The sequence below is a fragment of the Corythoichthys intestinalis genome, chromosome 16 (assembly GCF_030265065.1).
Source record: "Corythoichthys intestinalis isolate RoL2023-P3 chromosome 16, ASM3026506v1, whole genome shotgun sequence".
NCBI lineage: Eukaryota > Metazoa > Chordata > Actinopteri > Syngnathiformes > Syngnathidae > Corythoichthys > Corythoichthys intestinalis.
The window spans coordinates 31,887,053-31,908,849 of NC_080410.1; the positions used below are offsets into that span (position 1 = coordinate 31,887,053).

Sequence of the window (21,797 nt, forward strand, 5' to 3'; positions counted from 1 at the left end):
AAATACATCAATGACCTTAAATACAGTAACAAAATATTTACATTTTGACATCCCACCACTTTTTAGAACATCAAACCGAGGCTCCCCTGTAGCTCTGTTGTGATGTTGCTGGGGTGGTGGCCATCACAAAAAAAGTCAAGTACATTTTTTTAAAATGCATTTATTGCACGCTCCAGGATTTACAGCGCCAACTACTCTTAAGGTAAACACATAGCTACACGCATGTGACATTATTTGTTCCCATACAGGCTTTTGATTGTACCCAAGGGTCCATTGCTGAGATGACTGACCAAATGGATTTCATGTGTTTGTTTGCTTTTCTAGGTGATTTGGTTCACTATGTGGAAGAAAGAAATCCACTCTCTACCAACCATTTGTCTAAATTTGTCATTGTGCTACTCTGCATGTTTGGAAGAATTCGGCGTCAATATCTCGTAAATCTTGACCTGCTAGGCGTGCAGGGCTTGCGCACGTTATGTTGTTATATATAGTTATGGTACTGTCGGGCTCTTCGCCCTCGGCGTGGGTCTCTACTTGCCGAGGGACAACCTGGGAATTTCTTAAGCTGTAGTTCCGCAACGGGAGGATGTAGCAGTCACATTTCCAGCGGTTTCCAGACAGCAGAAGCTTCTCCATGTTCTCAGAGAAATCAGGGACGAGAGCCGTCAATGCGTTAGCCCTCAGGTCGAGATAACGTAACCTCGGAAGGAGATGCATGGTGCCGTTGTGTAGAAACTGGCGGCATTCGTTGTTAGACAGCAACAAGTACTCTAGATTCTTCAGACCAGAAAATGTGTGGCTGTTGAGAACATCTAATTTGTTAAAACTTAAGTCCAGTCCCACTAAGCCTACCAGGTCTGAGAAGCTCTGGCGTTCTACGACAGAAATGTTGTTGTGCTGCAGGAAAAGTCTCCGTAGACCCGATAACCCTGTGAAAGCTTGATTTGTGATTCTTGTCAGGCAGCCTTTGTCCAGATGAAGGCTGTGCAACTTTGATAGACCTTTGAAAACCTGATCGGGTAGACGCTGGAAGCAGCTTCCAGACAGGTTAATAACTGCTACATGGGAAAGTCCCGTGAAGCTCCCCATTTGTGCTTCCTGAACTTGATTGTGCTCGAGCTCGAGAACTTCCAGATGGCCAAGTCCTTCAAATATCCTTTCTCCCAAAGCACGAATTTTGTTGTGGCTGAGTCGTAGTTCTTCCAAGAATTGCAGATCGCGGAAAGTCCTGGGCCTAATTCCAGCGATAGAATTGTTGGAAAGACGCAGCACAAGAAGGTTGTGCAAGCCTAAGAAGGTCTCGTCATGGAGGGTGGTCAGTTTGTTGTTGGTGAGGTCCAGCCATCTGAGGGCTCTCATGCCTGCAAAAGCTCTCGGTGCCACTGTCGCAATCTGGTTCTGGGCTAGGTAAAGTTTCCGTAGCTTCACGAGTTTCACAAACACATTCGCCTTGATGACTTTAAGGAAATTTCCTGTTAGATCCAATTCTTTAAGCTCACCGAGATTCTGGAATAGTTGCGGCTGCAGATAGGCGAGTCGGTTTCCTGCAAGAACCAGTTCTCTCAGACCCTGCAGGTCATGGAAAATATTTTCAGGCAAGACCGCTATCAAGTTCCAGCCCAGGTTGAGGAACCACATATGAGAAAGTCCGGAAAAGAGTCTTTCCTCAACCCGAGCGAGCTGGTTGTTGTGCAGACTGATTGATGCGAGGTTCGGTGTATGCTGGAAGACGGTACCTGGTAACGTGCGCAGGCGGTTGCGCTCAAGGTGAATGTGAGCTAGCGACCGTAGTCCTCGGAAAGCCTGAGCATCCACAGTCGCCAGATGCCCGCTTTGCAAATTCAGGAAATCCAGACTGCTTAGATCCTTGAATGAAGCAGCCGGCAACGCGGTGAAAAGGTTTCCATCCAGCCAAAGGGAGTGTGTTCCCCTCGGCATGTCCGTTGGGACGTGGGTGAAGTTCCGAGCACTGCAGTACATGTTGAGATCTGCACTGTAGTCGTCATACAAACATGTGCATCCCTTGGAACACGGGATGGGTTCTTCTGTTGTTGGGCTGGGGTCCGGCAACACTGCTGATGTTCCCAGCACCCACAACGAGAACAGTGCAAAGGTTCGCATCCCAGCTGTGAACAGAGTGTTGGGTCAGCTACACCATGTGAAATCTGTCCTGATTGGTGTCCCCAAAAAATGTCTTACCTTAAACCTGGAACGTCTCGCTAGAAAGAGTGCAGTGTGCAAGCTGCTGAATGGCTGAACCTTGTGCAATCTTTGGTATGCTAACAAGCCCCGACCATTTTTTTTTTTTTTTTTTTTTTTAAATGACGGTCACATGACTTAAAAGAGTAATTCCTTCAAATCTAGCACCTCCACTAAAACATAGTTGTCAATATACTTTTTTTTTTGTATGTCATGGATGTATAAATGGCATTGTCCATCCGCTCGGTAGTTAGGTTTTGGTGGTCTTTGGTGTTTGCTAAAAGTGTTGCCATGGAGTGCATTTACTGTACATAGTAAATGATATACTTTGCAGTGGTCAGGAGATAAGATAAACCATGTTGCACTAAACTCAAACAACTTGGTATACATTGTCCATTCACAAAAAATGGGGCCTCAAATCCTGATGTGACGTTATTTTGAGCATCTTCTTTCTATCTTTCTATCCACAAGAGACTTCTTGTCAGTTGAGGTTCAGAGGTACATTTCCTAATCCGAAATCATAATGGCTAACTTTTTGTTTACTCTTCTTCTCGGTATCTGGGTTGTTTGAGACAGCCATGAACCGGTGATGCTCTCGAGGACAACCAAATTCAGATAACACACTTTGCATGTGAATGTGTGTGTGCGCACTATTTCACACATTAATTTCATTGTGATGGATCAACACTGAAAAGAGAATTTTTCTCAGATCAGTGCAGTTGTTAAAAAAGTCACAGTGAGAAATCTGATGGATTTTTGCACAGTGTTCACAAGGTTTGTTGGAGAACCACAAAAAGACTGACTCATGAATGGAATACAGTGCTAGCTAACCCTTTTGTGTAATTCCCTACTCAATTCATTTAAGAGTTTTCTGTTCCAGACCTTTCTTATTTTTGGTTAGTTTTGTATTTATGAGTTTAGGCTGTTATCCAAGTACATTTTGCTGAGAGTTAAGTCACCTTTGAAACTTGAGTAAATACACATAACAAACAAGGCTTGATGCAATGAGCTTTATTTTTCAGAATTAATCTGTTAACATAAAACAGCAAAACATTAGTAGTTAAACCTCAAATCAGACAAGTCACTAGTGAATCCGTAGGCCAAATTTCCGTCAATTGCCAGCAGTTCTGTTGGAGTGTCTAAAGCTTAAGAGATGTGCTTTAGCGGCCTTTGACCCATGCAGGTGGTCTCAGCGCTTTAAATGTGATGCCTTTGACAGCCACGCACCACGCAGACCTCCGTAGGGACTATTAATAGCAACGAGAAATCACAGCCATATCAAGAGAAGAAACCAAAATTTCAGAGGAGCTGCAAGTGAAACAATACTATAGTAGGAAAAATGTTGCTAATAATGCACTAGCAATGAACACGTGTTAAGAACTTTTCAAACTGTATATGAAGTATCTTGCATTGGATCTCATTTGATGACGTAAACGTACATTGGGGAGAACAAGTATTTGATACACTGCCGATTTTGCTGGTTTTCCCACTTGCAAAGCATGTAGAGGTCTGTAATTTGTATCATAAGTTCTCTTCAACTGTGAGGGACGGAATCTAATACAAAAAAAACAGAAAATCAAGTTGTATGATTTTTAAATAATAAATTTGCATTTAATTGCATGAAATAAGTAGATACATCACAAAAATCGAACTTAGTATTTGTTACAGAAACCTTTGTTTGCTATTACAGATACCAAACTTTTCCTGTCGTCCTTGACAAGGTTTGCACACACTGCAGCAGGGATTTTGGCCAACTCCTCCATGCAGATCTTCTCCAGAGCCTTCAGGTTTTGGGGCTGCTGCCGGGCAACACGGACTTTCAGCTCCCTCCATAGATTTTCTATCGGGTTCAGATCTGGTGACTGGCTATGCCACTCCAGGACCTTAAGATGCTTCTTACGGAGCCACTGTTTAGTTGCCTTGGCTGTGTGATTTGGGTCGTTGTCATGCTGGAAGACCCAGCCACGACACATCTTCAGGGCTCTCACTGAAGGAAGGAGGTTGTCAGCCAAGATCTGGCGATACATAGCCCCATCTATCCTCCCCTCAATACGGTGCAGTCGTCCTGTACCCTTGGCAGAGAAGCAGCCCCCAAAAATGATGTTTCCTCCTCCATTTTTCACGGTTGGGATGGTGTTCTTGGGGTTGTACTCATCCTTCTTTTTCCTCCAAACACGACGAGCCGAGTTTAGACCAAAAAGTTCCATTTTGGTCTCATCTGACCACATGACCTTCTCCCATTGCTCCTCCAGATCATCCAGATGGTCAGTGGCAAACTTCAGATGTGTCTGGACATGCACTGGCTTCAGCAGTGGGACCTGGCGTGCGCTGTAGGATTTTAATCCATGACGGCGTAATGTGTTTCCTATGGTTTTCTTCGAGACTGTGGTTCCAGCTCTCTTCAGGTCATTGACCAGGTCCTCCCGTGTAGTTCTGGGCTCATCCCTCACCTTCCTCATGATCCGTGATGCCCCACGAGGTGAGATCTTGCATGGAGCCCCAGAAGGAGGCAGATTGACCGTCAACTTGAACTTCTTCCATTTTCTAATAATCGCTCCAACAGTTGTTACCTTCTCACCAAGCTGCTTGCTTATTTTCCTGTAGCCCATCCCAGCCTTGTGCAGGTCTATTATTTTATCCCTGATGTCCTTACACAGCTCTTTGGTCTTGGCCATTGTGGAGAGGTTGGAGTTTGTTTGTTTGAGCATGTGAACAGGTGTCTTTTATACAGGTAACAAGTTCAAACAGGTGCAGTTACTTCCGGTAATGAGTGTAGAACAGGAGGGGTTCTTAAAAAAGAACTAAGTGCCGAAATATTTGCTAGTTGGTAATGTATCAAATACTTATTTCATGCAGTTAAATACAAATTTATAATTTAAAAATTATACAATGTGATTTTCTGGATTTTTGTATTAGATTCCGTTCCTCACAGTTGAAGAGAACTTATGATACACATTACAGACCTCTACATGGCTTGCAAGTGGGAAAACCAGCAAAATCGGCAGTGTATCAAATACTTGTTCTCCCCACTGTACTTCATGTTTTGGTAGTCGAGGACTTCATCACACGACACATTTGAGATACCTGAAATGAACCATTTGTGTCAACTTGGTCACAAGCAAGCAGGAATAGGTACAGCGGGGCAAATAAGTATTTAGTCAACCACTAATTGTGCAAGTTCTCCCACTTGAAAATATTAGAGAGGCCTGTAATTGTCAACATGGGTAAACCTCAACCATGAGAGACAGAATGTGGGGAAAAAAAACAATCACATTGTTTCATTTTTAAAGAATTTATTTGCAAATCATGGTGGAAAATAAGTATTTGGTCACCTACAAACAAGATTTCTGGCTGTCAAAGAGGTCTAACGAGGCTCGACTCGTTACCTGTATTAATGGCACCTGTTTTAACTCATTATCGGTATAAAAGACACCTGTCCACAATCTCAGTCAGTCACACTCCAAACTCCACTATGGCCACGACCAAAGAGCTGTCAAAAGACACCAGAGACAAAATTGTAGACCTGCACCAGGCTGAGAAGACTGAATCTCCAATAGGTAAAACGCTTGGTGTAAAGAAATCAACTGTGGGAGCAATTATTAGAAAATGGAAGACATACAAGACCACTGATAATCTGGTTGACGAAATACTTATTTGCCCCACTGTATGTGATTGGAAGGTGATGAGGAGACGATTATGATGAGTGTTACCAGTCAGTTGCCCAGGGCTCCTGTTCCACATTAAGGGTAGTGGAGTTAATAAATATAGACAGAAGTGTAGGTCAATAAGAGAGTGGGGGAGAAAAGCTTAAACCTGTGCCTGAGGCAAGATTGGAATATTTTTAATAGTCATATTTTTGAACGGAGATTAAAATACAACCTTTTTACATACGTACCTATTCAGGCAGTTATTTGGACATTCTAGTCATCCAAGTTTTATTGTCATTGCTAATGTGAATTTATTCTCAATTTCCTTACCTGGATAAAAAGTTTGAATAAAAAAATGGAAAGACTTCTCCAAAAATATGATGTACACTTTATCATATATTGTCAGAGTAATGTTTCTGTTATTTGACTCATTGATCAGAAGTAAAAAATGTCAGCCGAGGTAACACCAAGATACATCTAAAACTATTTTCAGCTTGCCATCCTAGCAAGATGTTAGTTGCAAACAAACAGTCATTGTTGTGGAGCGTTTCCTTCCATCTTGCCAGACAACTTGACTTTCCCTCAGTTTACCCTTGAACTCGGCGCTGAGAATTCCCAGTCGACTGCTAACATTTCGTTCCGTCTGTTACAGAGGCTCCACTACCAACTCCCCACAAAAACAAGAACTGGGTAACATGGACTACAAACATCATTGATATCAATGTGAAGATGTAAGTGTTTATTTATAATATCAGAAACAACAAATGGAATGTTGTTATTTAAATATTTTTAACGAGAGGCGAGAATCTCTTGAGTGTTGTGAACTTATGTTTTCACTTCTTGAAATAGGAACAGAAGCCAAGTAGTGAGCTTCAAGACAATATTAACAATTCATATGAAGACTTCAACAGATGTTTGGGTGTCTAACATTTACAATGACAAATGAAAAATCAGCTTCATATTACCAAACAAAACCACACAATAGAATCTACTATTCAACAAAATATATTTTAATGGCAAAACAAATCCTTGACATTGGTTTTCTTCCGGAACACAAACAGTCACAATGTAGAACAATATGGGAGCGAATAAAAATAGCTCTTTTACAGTCCTCCACTAATACAAATAATTTGCAAAATATTTCCTTTTTATATTATTACTGGAACACAATACTTGGAATTTTCGAATCTTGTTATGGTGAAATAGTCAACAACCAACTTTTAAATTTAAATAACTGATTAAATATATTAAATAAAACCCTTTAAAATTATTTCAGTCCTCCAAACTGACTTTTGCTCAGCCACAATTCAATTTTATTTTTGGTTTTTAAAGCTAAACTCTACTCCAAGTATTAAAAGCATTTTTTCTGGGATTGTTGGTGTGTGTGTGACATCAATCTTTGTGCTGCAAAAGACATTTATGAGATCAATTGGGTACAAATAGAGTGCATTTATGTATATACCTGATATGAAAACATCCATCAAGCTATGAGTTCTTTATAATAACAGCAAAGTCATCATTTTTTTGTCCGAACAAAAAATGTTAAATGTGTACTCACAATATTGAATAGTACTGAGTGCTTGAAATGACTCCCGCCACCAACAAAGCAAACACACTTATTGAAGTGAACTCACTAAAAAAACAATCAAACAGAAACATTTGGATGTTTTTTCAGAACTGCATTTGTGCTTAATTGAGATACAATAAACATAACAGTCAGTGTCATTTCTGCCCTTATCGTATGTGTTCTGGGACTTGTTTAACCCTTTAATGCACAAATTATGATCCCCCCCCCCCCCCCCCTTAAATGTTTACTGCTTTAGCATTTCATATATATAGTACAAGGGGTGTCAAACCTGTGGCCCACAGGACAATATTTTGCGGCCCCTATTTGACATCCAATTGTGTTACCTGGACATATTTTGCAGAGGGCAATAATTATTATTTAAAAAAAAAAAAATGTAAATAATGGTAAATTAAATGAAATCAATTGAAAGATCCATTGTGAATGAAAAGAACATTTGTTGAAATACTAACCCTATAAATAAAGAGGTTAAAAGAAGAAAACACACAAATTAATAAAAATAAGCTATGAGTACCCAGTAATAACAAAATTAGGGCTGACAAAATTATCGCATTAACGGGCGGTAATTAATTTTCTAAATTAATCACGTTAAAATATTTGACGCATTTAACGCACATGCCCCGTTCAAACAGATTAAAATGACAGCACAGTGTAATGTCCACTTATTATTTGTGTTTTTTAGTGTTTTGTCACCCTCTGCTGGCACTTGGGTGCAACTGATTTTATATGTTTCAGCAGGATGAGCATTGCGTAATTATTGACATCAACAATGGCGAGCTACTAGTTTATTTTTTGATTGAAAATTTTACAAATGTTATTAAAACAAAAACATTAAGAGGGGTTTTAATATAAAATTTCTATAACTTGTACTAACATTTATCTTTTAAGACTACAAGTCTTTCTATCCATGGATCGCTTTAACGGAATATTAATAATGTTAATGCCATCTTGTTGATTTATTGTTATAATAAACAAATACAGTACTTAGTATGTTGAATGTATATATCCGTCTTGTGTCTTATCTTTCCATTCCCACAGTAATTTACAGAAAAATATGGGATATTTTATAGATGGTTTGAATTGCGATTAATTACGATTAATTAATTTTTAAGCTGTAATTAACTCGAGTAAAAATTTTAATCGTTTGACAGCCCTAAAAAAATATAACTAATTCTAAACAGAGGTGGGTAGAGTAGCCAAAAAGGTTACTCAAGTAAGAGTAGCGTTACTTCTAAATAGTATTACTCAAGTAAAAGCAGTCATCAAAAAATTTACTCAAGTACAATTAAAAAATATTAGTTAAAAAGACTGCTCAAGTAATGAGTAACAAAGTAACTGCTTACAATGTCTGATTTTTTAAAACAATGTTTTGTTTTGTTTTTTTTCCCAGCACAACTTCCTCTATGTGAACTGTTATTATTATACTGTACTATAACATAATACATGACCACATTGGGCCAAAAAGACACAAAAATAACGACTTTAGTATAGCCCAAAGTAGTGGAGTAAGAGTAGTGTTTCTTCACAGATCTACTCAAGTAAAAGTAAAAGGTAAAACTACTGTATATTTTTCTCAAAAAGTTACTCCAGTAAATGTAACGGAGAAAATGTAACGCGTTACTACCCACCTCTGATTCTAAATAAAATCAAATAAAACTTCCAAAAATATATCAAAACAAATTCAGATGAATTGATTAAAAGAATAAAGAAATAAATTCAAATAGCTCATTGGCTTCATAATTTTGCTGCCATTGACGGCAATAGACGGCCAATCCATTTTAACTGGTAGGGGCTAGAAGCGTTCGGATGAAATGTATTGAAGGTCTATTCCCGTAATTAAGTGTTTTCAATATCAATTTCCCTCTTTCACTAACTACCACAAAACATACTGTGACCTGGGCTGGCAGTGAATGAGTTAAGCTAATGATAACTTTTTTGTCCACTGTCTTGACTGCTGTCCCAGAAAGGGTTTAGTTGATATGACAAAATTCGAAGAACATAGTGTGTAGATTTCACGTGTACATGTTTAAATTGTCATTCGTTGATGTTGTACGGTAGTTGGGTAGCACTCATTCTAATGTAACCCCTTAACATCCTCTCAACTGCATGTTGAACAGTCCAGTCATATTTTACATTAGAACTTCCTGCACTCGCTGTTCCTCCCTCATACTGTCACTTCTGTTTTGCTGTTAGTGATAAGGTAGGGCTGCGGGGGCAGGTTGTGAGTGTTCTGCAGTTGCCTTTCAGGGATGCAGAGTTTGGTTGGGCCAAAGCACGGCCTCAGCCCCAGCACGTCGTGGCTGTGCCACAGTATCGGCGTGGCCGGGCTGGAAAAAGAACCGAAGGAAAGCGACTGTGAACTGTGAGTCCTCGGACTCCTGTTCTTGCGTCCGCTCTGCTTGCTCGACGTTTGCCTGGCCGGGCTGTAGGGGTTGCTGGGCTCCGTCTCCACTTGCGCCATTGGAAGGCTGCACTTCGCTGTCATTCCGCTCAGTGCTTGGCGCTGGTTTGTGTAGAAGCTATCGTTAGCTTTTTCTGCTGACATAGAATGGCGACACCCGTTAACCCATTGATGAATTTAATGGTATAATAACATTCCTTTTAAAATCAGCCATTAAAAAAAAAAATATTTGGCGGAAAACACTCAGGTGACTTGAAGTTCCGCTCTGAAACCCCCAATTTAGCCAACTTTCAAAATTGTCCGATATGCACGTGTGGTACATCATTGGAAAGCTTAAAATCTCAATTTTCTGGGGGAAGAAAAATTTTGAGCAGGAGGGCATTTAAAAAAAAACAAAAAATTTTTAAACAGCAAAACCCTATCTGGAGGTGAGAGCACGCGAGAACAGAATTACAGACGCCATGACTTTAACGAGATATTATCACATACTTATCTTGTTTTGATCCAAAAACTCCACGTAGTATGTATCACTGAGTGTCAAGACATAGCTGTGAATGGCCAAAGCTGGATTTTGGGGGGTTTTTATGTGTGAAACATGGTAATATAACAAGGGTCGCGGTGCAGAAATCGCAGACATCATGGAGTGGTCGAGATTTTCTTTTTCATAGATTTTCCCTTTTAAATGTTTGTCAACTTTTTTTTGTTTGGATCAATTATTTATATCTAACATATCGGAGAAAATGTGACACTAACAAAAAAATTACAATTAAGCGACAGTTATGAGGTAGATATCCGTGACTTTTTTACAAACGCCATTTTTTTTCATTGTGACATAATTTGTTTAAAAGTTTAAAATATGTGAGTGAATAATTTTTTTAAGTCGTTTTTTTTTTTTAAACGAAATATGAGACATCAATGAATGATTCTAAGCTAAAAACGACATTTTGAATAATAAATATAATTAATTACCTTTGTTTTATTGCTGGGTTAAAACAAAAGCGGTTGCGCTACGTCTGTAAACGGGGGTTTTCAGGGTAAAATGGACAAATTAAAAATAGTTCGGGGGCTTAATGTGCCATGAATCTGCTATGGCAGCATATAAACATACTGTTCTATCAAACACAACAGTTGTTTTAGATTAAAATACAGCAGTTTCTTTTAAAGAGGAGTGCAAGAGCAGAAACTGCTTTTTCAGTCTTGTCTGTGTTTTCCGCCATATACATAAAACCTGAGGCTGTAATAATATCTTGATGTGGATCGATTTATCAATTTATTAAGCTTTTCATGCATGAATTATTGTTTTTTTAAGTTTTTTTTTTCTTCTATCATTTAACTCATTGGCTGCCATTGACAATGCTAAACGTCCAATTCATTTTTACTTTGAATTAATTCGCCCCTCTCAGAAAAAAATTAACTGGGCGTCCAGTGCTGTCAAAGGCACTGAAAGATGAGCATTCACATCAGTTTTTTGGCAGCCCTTTTAATTTTCGTCTTAGTCTTAGTCTTTTGGACGATGATACTTAATAGTCTTAGTCATATTTTTGTTATCTCAAAATGTGTTTGTCTTCGTCTAGTTTTTGTTGACGAAAACTCCAAGACTATTTTAGTCTAGTTTTAGTCGATGTTTACTAAAAATTTATTCGTCTGTAAAACTTTTACTCCAAAAATAAATGTTTCCAACTATTTCAAACTAACATTGACAGATGAGTACATATTGTTTCTTTCTACAAGGACAATGCCAACTTGGTGATAATACATCCTCAGCAGGAAAAAAGTACATTATTATTTTTAATGAATTATACCCACCTGGACACCACGAACTGTAAGTAAAAAAAGTTGTCCGAGAGTTTCAGAGGACGCTCACCACTAATGCGACGAGTTACATTTTACATTTACAAACAACTAAATTAATGATTGATAATAAAATTTTTTTTTAAAAATGCTGAAATAATTGTTAATATTTTAGTTTTTTTCTAAATGACCATAAATAGTCCCTTGCCCTATAAAGGGTGTATATAGGTGTTAAGTGCTTTTTATTACATTCATATAGGAAAAATCAACTTTTGAATGGCTGTCCACTGCAGTAACCTCTGTCCCTGAAAGGGTTTAGCAACAACAACATTTTCATCTTTTAGATATTTTGTGAAAAAGAATGGTTTCCATTCAAATGTCTGTCCTTGCATGAAAGATGATGTAAAATTGTATGTCATAATTCTCAAAACACGTTTGCCGTCACATTTCTATTACAGGGTTCGCATTTCAACATTAATGAAAAAGAACCCCATAAACTACAGCAAACTACGATGCCTTCTGTTATCACCACATAATTAAAGTTTGGGGTGAGTATACAATTTTATTTCAAGTCATTTTTTCAAAATTAAGAACTGTGTTGAACTGTTTCAGAGGTTTCATACAGTAGCTATACAGTAGTTTATCAGTCAGTGTGGCTGTGTTACAACCAATCACATGAGTCATTTGTGTTTTGATTGCTCTTGATTGCTTCCTGTCCCCAATCTCATTAGCTAAGATCTGCTCTATTTTTGATCAGGCCTAATTATCTGTTTGCTTGACACGCACTTCCGTGGTGTTGGTGGGGCTTCAGCTGCATCGTCCAAAACGGTCCCCAGGAGATACTGTTCAAAAAGCTGCGCTTCAATATCGATACTGACATATACATACCCACATATTTTTAAACAACCCTTTTTAAGGCTTCTATTTTCAGTTTGCTTTAAGATTTTGGCAGTTCTTGTCAAGGCAACTTCAGACATACGTCAGATCAGTTCCAAAATGATCACTTGAGACCGTCAACAAACTTGTTCTATAAATACACTGATGGTCTATTGATTAACTGCGGGGAAAAAAGCGTCATGTCTCGTTTAAAGCGTGGTCTGAATTCTTACCGACAGCCTTGAGGGTGGCATACTTATTGAGGTCCATTACCGAAGTCTGCGGCTCGTACGGGCTGCTTATCTGATCCAGTAGTGTGTACGGGTCGTTTAGCAAAGGCGGTGTCGGCGCCATGTTGTTCATCTGGGGGCTGTCTGAAAGAGTGAAATCAGAGAAGAGTAAATTGTTAGAAACAACTAAATACAGTTAGGCATGAAATGACCAACATAGCAACCACACAAATGAATCGAAATGGATTGGACGTCAAGCACAGTCAATGGCAGTCAGTGAGTTAAAATGTAGCGGTGAAAAGGCGGTGAAACACTATAATTTTTAAAGTACATCTGAAACAAATGATTATAACAATATATTGGAGAGAAAAAGCATGTTATTTTGCCTCATTCAAATCTTAATATCTGAACATTTAAATATGTAAACTAAAGTGCAATCACATTCGTAAATGAATGGCTTCTGTTTTTTTAAATGTAAATAACCAATCTATTGTGATAAAACAACAAAATTGCAGTAACTGCATTAACCATCAAATTGAAGTCTAACTGTAACTGTAGTCTTGAAAAAAAAACTGAATAAGGAAAAACGTTGCAATAAATTAATGCAAACTGGTTAAACTTGAGAGAAGCTGAAATCTGTCATGACAGAACATCGCTTCTATGATATCTGGCGCCATCTAGCGTCGTGAATGGGGAGAGTAGCTGAGATATGTCATGACATAACATCGCTTCAATGATACCTGGCGCCATCTAGCGTCATAAATGGATATAATGTCTAGACAGCGAATATAAGATGACCCCCTCTTTTTGACTTTTATTTCAATGCAAAAAACACCGTCTTATAGTCGGGCCAATAGGGTCCGATCATGTCGTTTTCAAAGTATCTGAATCGGCAAAAAAATATCAGCCATGCCTTTTTTTAATACATATATATTTTTTAATTAAATCATTTTCTAATTGTATTTAACGTTACAGACATAATATGTTATACTCATCCAGAGTCTTTAGTTTAGGCTTAAGGTAGGGTTATCAAATTTATCCCGATAACGGCAGTAATTAATGTTTTTATAAAATGTATCACGTTAAAATATTTAACGCAGTTAATGCATGCGCTGCACGACCCACTCACGCATTGTCGCGCTCAATCTGTAATGGCGCCGTTTTACCTATATAGAGAGATAAAAGGCAGCGTAAAATGAGTAGAGTGATTTTTGGCAGCCTTTGGAGCCTTTTTTTAATAGGCTAAAGCCTTACAATCCCTCTCCCTACGATTAGAAATATCATGGGGAGCAATGAGGGGAAGCAAGGTAGCAATTGATCTTTTTCTTAACACCTTGTGTTATTTCCCAACGCAGAGAAGATATATCCAGGCATGAAAATCTCTCACCTTTCGGCGAAATTCGCCGTTTTGAAGTCAAAAAGGGCGACCTACGTGAATTGCGTAGATCCGAGGAGAAATTCTTTTTGGGAGGAGGGGGGGGGGGTCGGGAGGTTTTATTTAATTATTATTATTATTATTATCATGTGATTAACTTAGTACGTAAACTGAACACTTAAGAACACCGTCAGCAAATCCTTCTAGATGCTTCGCTGACGAGAACAAATCATCGGCCCAAGCTGCGTTCCATTATTCCAAACGCGCGCACTCCTTACTGTACATGGAGTGCTCGGAGAGCCTTTGGTTGCATTGCAAAGCTGCGAAAACAAAAAGCAGGCCTTATCCACACCAGGGCAGACCAGAGCGCAGCATACACACTTGCCTGTATTTGCCAGCAGTTTGAATTTGGTGAGTAATGGTTTCAATCGTTTTCACATTTTGCGATATAAAAAAGTTACTGCCATTCGTTGCAGCTTGCGTTGAACACTGCCAGAGCTAGCCAAATCTCCCATGAAAAAAAAATAGCTCCCTCCTGTTAAATTGGCGTCAAGCTTGTGTATTTAGCGGTAATATAAACGAAGAAACACACTGTTGAGTCAAATTAAGCGGCATGCTCTCGGATGGAGGGGACGCCTCACATCGCTCCCGTCGTCCGCCGGAGACGCGTTATTTTCGGCTTGGATTTGAGCTGACGGCCGGTCTCGGCACAACACCGGCCCGACGAGTGGTGGGAATGAGTCCTGCTTCTTAAAGCTTTTCAGAAATACAGGGATCCCTCGTTTTTCGCGGTTAATGGGGACCAGAACCCGCCGCAATAAGTGAAAACCGCGAAGTAGCGCCCCCCCCCCCCCCCCCATTTTTTTGTGCATGTTCAATGCATTTATTCAGATTTTACATTGGAAAAAAGATACATATATATATAAGATGTTTTTTCACTTTTTTCACCAAAGTATCATTTATAAATGGTTTTCAAGCACTTCAAAATGTAAGAATTATGATAAGTTTTAAACATGTTATTGTCCCACCGAATTATTTTTAAACAAGAATAAAGTAGTAAGAAAATGCTTGGCTTGATTAAATGCTTCATAGTGAGTCTACTCAAACCCTCTCAGGCTTTGGTAAACGGTGATTGACACATGTGCAAAGTTTTTCTTTTTATATATATTTTTTTGTTTGAAGCAACTTATTTGATTGAATAATAAAGACACAAATGTCCTAGCAAAAATGTGGCCCAAACGCAAAACAACGTTACTTCAATGGAAAAATTTGTTTCAATCAAGAAAAATAGTTTTCAAATGCTTTTTTTGTCTCAAATTTATTTTTGCAATCAAAAACAATTTTTTAATTGAAGTGACTTTTTGGGGATTAAAAGTATATACTGTATTTTGATTGAAGCAACTTTGTTTTTGATAGAAGTAACTTTGTTTTTTGACTGAATAATAAAAACACAAATCTACCTCCATCGTTATTGAGAGAGAAAGAAATTAGGAAAGCTTTAAAACTAAAAGCCACCGGGGAGTCTGTTTTTTTTTTTTTTTTTTTTTTTTTTTAAATATTTATATTTCATTACATAGAAATGCGTGGTAGGGAAGGGAGATTGAGGGATTAAAAAAGGAGTTAGATGAGGCTGCTAAAGGCAGTGGATACCTCATCAGCTGGGTGAATAGCAGACCTGGTAAGAACAAGTTTGCAAGGATAGTCGGGTATTAAATACAATTATAAACACAATTACAATGTTATTTTTCTATAAGATTTTTATGTCATTGCTTCATTAATCATTAGGTGCTAGAGTTGTTAAGTATGGATAATAATGAAATAATAGTTTTAAGAAAACTGTGCTGTTGGTGGCTCAGTGACCATCTGATGTGGTTTGTTCTCAGATGAACAAGTTGAAGAAGGAAGTTTTGATGCAGAGGTTGAAGGAAGAAAAGAGGCAGACTGACTGAGTCACAGCCAGAAAGTGTTGAAGACAGTTTTGATTTCTATTCACTGTTGCCCCCTCCTAATTAAAGTATGTCACAGTTGCAGCCAATTATTATCTAAAACTGGTTAAAATTGAAGTTATGTTGTTTTAAGGTGTATTAAATACTTGTTCAAGTGCCCCTTTTGATCTACGAGCACCCGCCCCTCCACCGGTCTCTGCATGGCCCTGCTGAAACACAGTGTGGGTCGACAGAGCTCAATATTTTGTTGGGGTGTACAGTGTACTGGAACATATTTCCTCCACACCCTTCTCACCTTTTTAACCCCTGACCCATTTTCATGCCTGTATATCAATTAGTAGCACTACGCACAGTCACTTCCCATCATGCATTTGGGTTGAATGGCTGCAGTATCATTTACGGAAAGCTCAACAAATACACTAGATGGCAATATTTAGTCCCAACATACAAAGTCGCAAGTCTTTCTATCCGCGGATCCCTCTCACAGAAAGAATGTTAATAATGTAAATGCCATCTTGAGGATTTACTGTCATAATAAACAAATACAGTATTTATGAACTGTATGTTGAATGTATATATATGTCAGAGTTTTATTCATTTTTTTCTTAATGCATTGCCAAAATGTATATGATCGGGAAAAATTATCGGGAATGATTGGAATTGAATCGGGAGCAAAAAAATAAAAGCAATCGGATCGGGAAATATCGGGATCGGCAGATACTCAAACTAAAACGATCGGGATCGGATCGGGAGCAAAAAAACATGATCGGAACAACCCTAATGTCTATAGTAGAAGTTTTTTTTTCTTATGTTACTTCCCTTTCTAACATTGGTCACTAGATGGTGCAAAATCACAATGATCAAAGATCACACAAACAGCGAACAAATCAACCGATACAGTGATACCTCTACATAAGAAGTTAATTCGTTCCAGGACCTTGTTTGTAGGTCGAAATGGTCATATGTCGAGCGTGATTTTCCCACAACAATACATTATAATTCCATTAATTCGTTTCACAGCCCAAAAACCTACACTAAATCCTTAATAAATACTGCTGGTACTATTACAAATGGCAATTACACATAGCAAAACAAATAAATTATAAATAAAAATCGGAATAATAATATAATAATACTAATAATTCCTGTAATAATGTATTGAATTGGGTTCTAATGTGGCGGACATTTTTTGCTGTACCTGAACGCTGTGCGTCCATCTGCGGTGCTGTCATGTCTTTTTATTTCGAACATGTCGTCGGATGTAGAAACAAATGGCGAGTCAAATTTGACGTCGGATGTTGAAAAGATCGTGTGTCGAACCGATCGTATTTTGAGGTACCATTGTATAGCAGCCGGTCAAAATGTCCGTCTTAAAGATTATTCTCAAACAGCAAATCTAAGTTTTACCGTAAAACTTCATTTAAAGTGCCTGTGACACGAAAAAGCATGTTAATTTCATAATACACGCAGTATTTCATGCTCCTGAATGATATGGACCGCTTGGATGTGTGTGGAAGCGATCGCTATATTTATTTTGTTTTATGAATCCCGCGCCATGAAAATGAGTGACTTCCGGCAACAGTCTGGAGTTGAGAAAGAGGGCGCTGTGACGTGTACGGAGGAAGGAGTCCTCTTCACTATACAGCCGTACTGTTGTATGAGAAGGACTAAGGATTCAGCTGATTTTGCGGATTAATACGTTTATTTTTTGCATCACGCCAACCAAACAGCTGCAGAAAAATCTTGCTGTATGAGGGAGAGGCGTGTGCGCCTTTTTGGGATTTCAAAAGGTTCCTATTCACCGGTGGATATTGGCCAAAAAAAGCCCTAATACTGTGGGACCATGGCACTTACGAAGAAGTGAGTAAACATTGTGTTTTGTATTATGTCAAATTCTGGGATCATTTTAATATGTAGGTGGCTTGCATTTTGTGGCCGACATGCTCCTTGTCCCCTCGGCCGACGACCGGCGGCTTGTCGCACATCCCCCCGCCGGGAAAGCACTATACTCTGCTTATTCCCCTCTTCATGTGCCCAGTGTTCTGTCAAATTTTCTGACCTATCAGAAATTGCAACTTTGAGTTAAAAATAGCCGCGAATACAGCGATTACAAAGCAAACACTACAAACTTTCTTTAAATAAAGGACTACTTACGTTTGATCTTGGATGGGCATGTAAAAAGCCCCCCCCTTCATACTCATTAGCTGCACATGTTAGCTGCACAACAACTGCAGCCGCCCTCCTCCACTGAGTCTCTCACTGTTTACGTGTAGTAGATCATTATTTTTGCCATATTCGTGTTGACCATTTTACAGCTACATGGTCCTCCGACGTCGGCTGGTTTGTTCAGCTGTCATTGCTTCCCCTGTGAGCTCTCCTGTCCGTAGTAGCAGGGAAACTAGCTGTATATTGCTCTCCGCCGGGCGGTTTGCCGATCAGCAAAGACAGTCGACAACCCAGTCGTCATGTGAATTGATCCGGGCTAGTTATGTGCGATTTTCCGCTTCGAAGACTGAAACATCACTTGGTTTGGGTTAGCATGTCGGCTAGCTGTCCCACCTCTTGGTTTGTTGACATTCTCCGAAGACGGGGAAAGGAAATGACATAAGCCCGATTTAGGTAGCATAAAATATCGTTCAGGAGGTGCAACAGTAAAGGTGAAGTCGACAGTTTTGACCATTATGGAGTAATTTTGCTATGTCGTCTTGAATAAATACATTTTTATTGTTTCATATTCCATTTAGCACAAGACTGTTATTTGTCATGACCATGCCATTTATTTAGCCATTGGGGAAAAATACTTGGATAAAAATAATATCCTGTAAAACTATCGGAGTAGAGAGACTGAAGCAAGGACATTTTGCGGCTCTCTTCCTCGCGTTTTCCTCGTTGTGAATAATTCCCCCTCAACGGGCTGACTGGTCCTTCTCAAGCCATTTATTTAGCTATTGGGGAAAAATTACTTGGATAAAAAGAATATCCTGTAAAAACAATGGAGTAGAGAGACTGAAACAATGACATTTTGCGGCTCTCTTCGTCGTGTTTTCCTCGTTGTGAATAATTCCCCCTCAATGGACTGCATACTAAATCAGATAAAATCGTGACTCCGCTGACGTCATCCACCTGTGGGGACGCTAGAGCCCTATAATGGTAGGCGTGGCCAACCGGCAGATTAAAAGCCTAATTTTTCGTCATCTGCGCTTTGCTAAATTGTTGTATACTGTCGAAGCGTCTCAAAATATGATTCTAATTCACATAATATTCCTATTTAAGACTTTTTTTTTTTTTTTTCTCCTGTCATACGCACTTTAACAGTGGCATTTATAAGTGTGTCAAAAGACAGTCATAATTATGATATGACACAGTCATGAGCTTAAATGAATGCTTATAACAGATGTCATTAAGTGTAGTCCGACAAATGATGTCACTCTTAAATGGATGTAAAAGATGCAGACTGGACATAAATGGAGTTAGTGACAAAATTTGCCGAATGACACTTAATGACTTCTGTCATAAGTAGGGATGGGAATCGAAATCCGATTCCAATTCGGAACCGGTTCCGAGTGTTCCGAGGCCTCGACATCACAATGAAAAAGCCTTAACGATCCCTTTAACGAGTCCTAAAGACGCGTATTGCGTCGTGACGTGTCTTGTTGTCCAGACGCATCAAACTAGCATGGCGCCAAGAACCACTCGTTCCAAAGTTGGACTACACTTCACCAGGAAAGAGTGTGAAAATGAAAGGTTACGACGGGTAAGCACGAGCATTGCAGCCATAAACATAACAATGACAGCACGTAGGTTCAAACGCTCGACAGTGTGTCTTCACTTCACGAGGAAAAATTACAACAAAGCGACTTGCAGTCATTGCAAGGTGGAGATAACTGCATCGGGAGGGAATAGACTGCACTGTCCTCACCGAGACAGCTACACAGCTAGCTAAACTCCGAAATGACGATACAGAAGACGTTGGTATAATTTGCTGACTTTATTCAACCATCACTTGAAGAGTGAAACTAAGAATAGAAATTAAATCAATTTCGTCCCCAATAACAAACAGGTTTGCATCAACGTAAATCAGCGATGATTAGCTGCTAATAACAGTATGGTTAGCATTCGTTCGCTAGCATTAGCACATCGTTCAAACCACTACACAACTGGATTTAAGTGTCCAATCGCGAGTGGAAACACAACAACAACAACACAAAAGATTATACATACAGGCGTTGCCTCTGTAGATATTAACATTAACAAAGAACCTAGGCTCGTAGAAGTGTTTCCCTCTCTCACTTCGCACGCTCACTCGCTTGGATGCGGCATTTCGTCGGGTGCCCAAACTGCGGCCCGCGGCCCAAATACGGCCCGCCTCCACATTTGGTCCGGCCATTTTGATTTTTTTTTTTTTTTCTCAATCGTGTTATTTATTTCCTGGCCTTTTTCCTTGAAGAATTCAGAGCGGGTTATTTGGATATTATCTATTTAATTAATAGTGTTTTTATTATTAATTATTATTATTATATTATTATTTTTATTTTATTTACTTTCATTCCGTGAAGAATCCAGAAAGGGTTATTTGATTGTGGCTTTCTGAAAAACAATAATTTTTTACATTTATGCACTTCTGCAATCGTCACACTTTTTTTGTTACAAACTGACCCCGGCCCCTCATCAGAGAAGGGGAAAAGTTATGTGGCCCTCACAGGAAAAAGTTTGGGGACCCCTGCTTTAACACATATTGCCAAACGCAGAACAACAACCTATCTCCCAATATATACCAATATTTTTTATTTCTATGAGATAAATGTTTCAGTAAAATGTTACACATTCTTGTGTATTTGCCACTTATTGCCACAGTTAACATTGAGGCTTTGGGCCTCTTTTGATCTCGTTGTGAGTTTGTAAGGTTGTGAGTTCTGATTAAACAAACTCGATACCAATCAAAACGTTTGTTGTTCTTTTTCCCCAAATTAGAATCGACAAGAGAATCGATAAAGAATCGAATCGTTAAGCAATATCGATAATGGAATCAGAATCGTAAAAATCCTATCAATTCCCATCCCTAGTCATAAGCATTCAATAATGCTCATGACAATGTCATGTCATAATTATGAAGGTCTTATGATATTCTTATGACACCGGTGTTTGTTTTTCTGAGGAAAATGCTCTTAAAATGCAGTTTGGTGAACATGAAATGACCAACAAGGTAACCACGCATTTGAAATAGATTGGACATTTGAAATAGATTGGACTTCTAGCGCCGTCAATGGCAGCCAATGAGTTAAAATGACTGCCCTGTACAGGTGAATGACAATTGAAACACTCATAATTTAAATATCTATATTACAAGTTATATTTTTCCTCTACTTTCTTTTGTAACATAGGCCACTAGATGGCGCAAAATCACAATTATTAAAGATCACCCAAACAGTGAACGAAAACTGTGATCCTCGTATACAGTAAAGGCTAATATAGTCTGATCTTGAAAAAAGTCCACATCGGCCCGATATATTGGCCCGTCAAAATGTCGGTCTTAAAGAAAGATCATCACTCAAACAGCGAACATAACAGTTTTTCTATTAATTCTATATATCGGCCCGTGGCCCTTCTTGAAAAAGTCCATAAATCGGCCCAAATTTATCGATCAACCTTTATAAATGACAAAATTTGGATTTTAGATTTGTTGTAAAATATTCTTTTTACTTAATTACATACTGTAACTCGAAACAGCGAAATTAGAAACCGTTTAT

General features: G+C 38.8%; 3 protein-coding genes across 4 annotated transcripts in view; 1 reads left to right on the forward strand and 2 right to left on the reverse strand.

Annotated features, from left to right (window-relative positions):
• Window positions 1-12,166, forward strand: part of unkl (unk like zinc finger) — a 45,732-nt gene extending 33,566 nt beyond the window's left edge. Inside the window, exons 15-16 of the transcript XR_009067345.1 lie at window positions 6,499-6,577; window positions 12,082-12,166. The gene's annotated coding sequence lies outside the window, so the exon portion shown is untranslated. The remainder of the gene's footprint in view (window positions 1-6,498; window positions 6,578-12,081) is intronic.
• igfals (insulin-like growth factor binding protein, acid labile subunit) lies at window positions 147-2,316 on the reverse strand. The gene is made up of 2 exons (XM_057861404.1): window positions 2,200-2,316; window positions 147-2,126 (listed from the first exon to the last, which is right to left on the reverse strand). Exon 2 carries the CDS (start codon window positions 2,119-2,121, stop codon window positions 388-390), a length of 1,734 nt encoding a protein of 577 aa, XP_057717387.1. The 5' UTR covers window positions 2,122-2,126; window positions 2,200-2,316; the 3' UTR covers window positions 147-387.
• Window positions 7,666-21,797, reverse strand: part of shisa9b (shisa family member 9b) — a 28,808-nt gene continuing 14,676 nt past the window's right edge. The window contains exons 3-4 of one of the 2 annotated variants that reach the window (XM_057861407.1): window positions 12,733-12,873; window positions 7,666-9,966 (exon numbers count right to left, since the gene is read on the reverse strand). In XM_057861407.1, the coding sequence (XP_057717390.1) occupies window positions 9,596-9,966; window positions 12,733-12,873 (512 nt within the window). In that variant the 3' untranslated portion in view covers window positions 7,666-9,595. Of the gene's footprint in view, window positions 9,970-12,732; window positions 12,874-21,797 lie in introns of both variants that reach the window. The other variant, XM_057861406.1, reaches the window with a different exon arrangement.

What these genes read in the sequence shown, in the direction of transcription:
- igfals (XM_057861404.1), bottom strand. Translation starts at nt 2,121, where the DNA reads ATGCGAACCTTTGCACTGTTCTCGTTGTGGGTGCTGGGAACATCAGCA.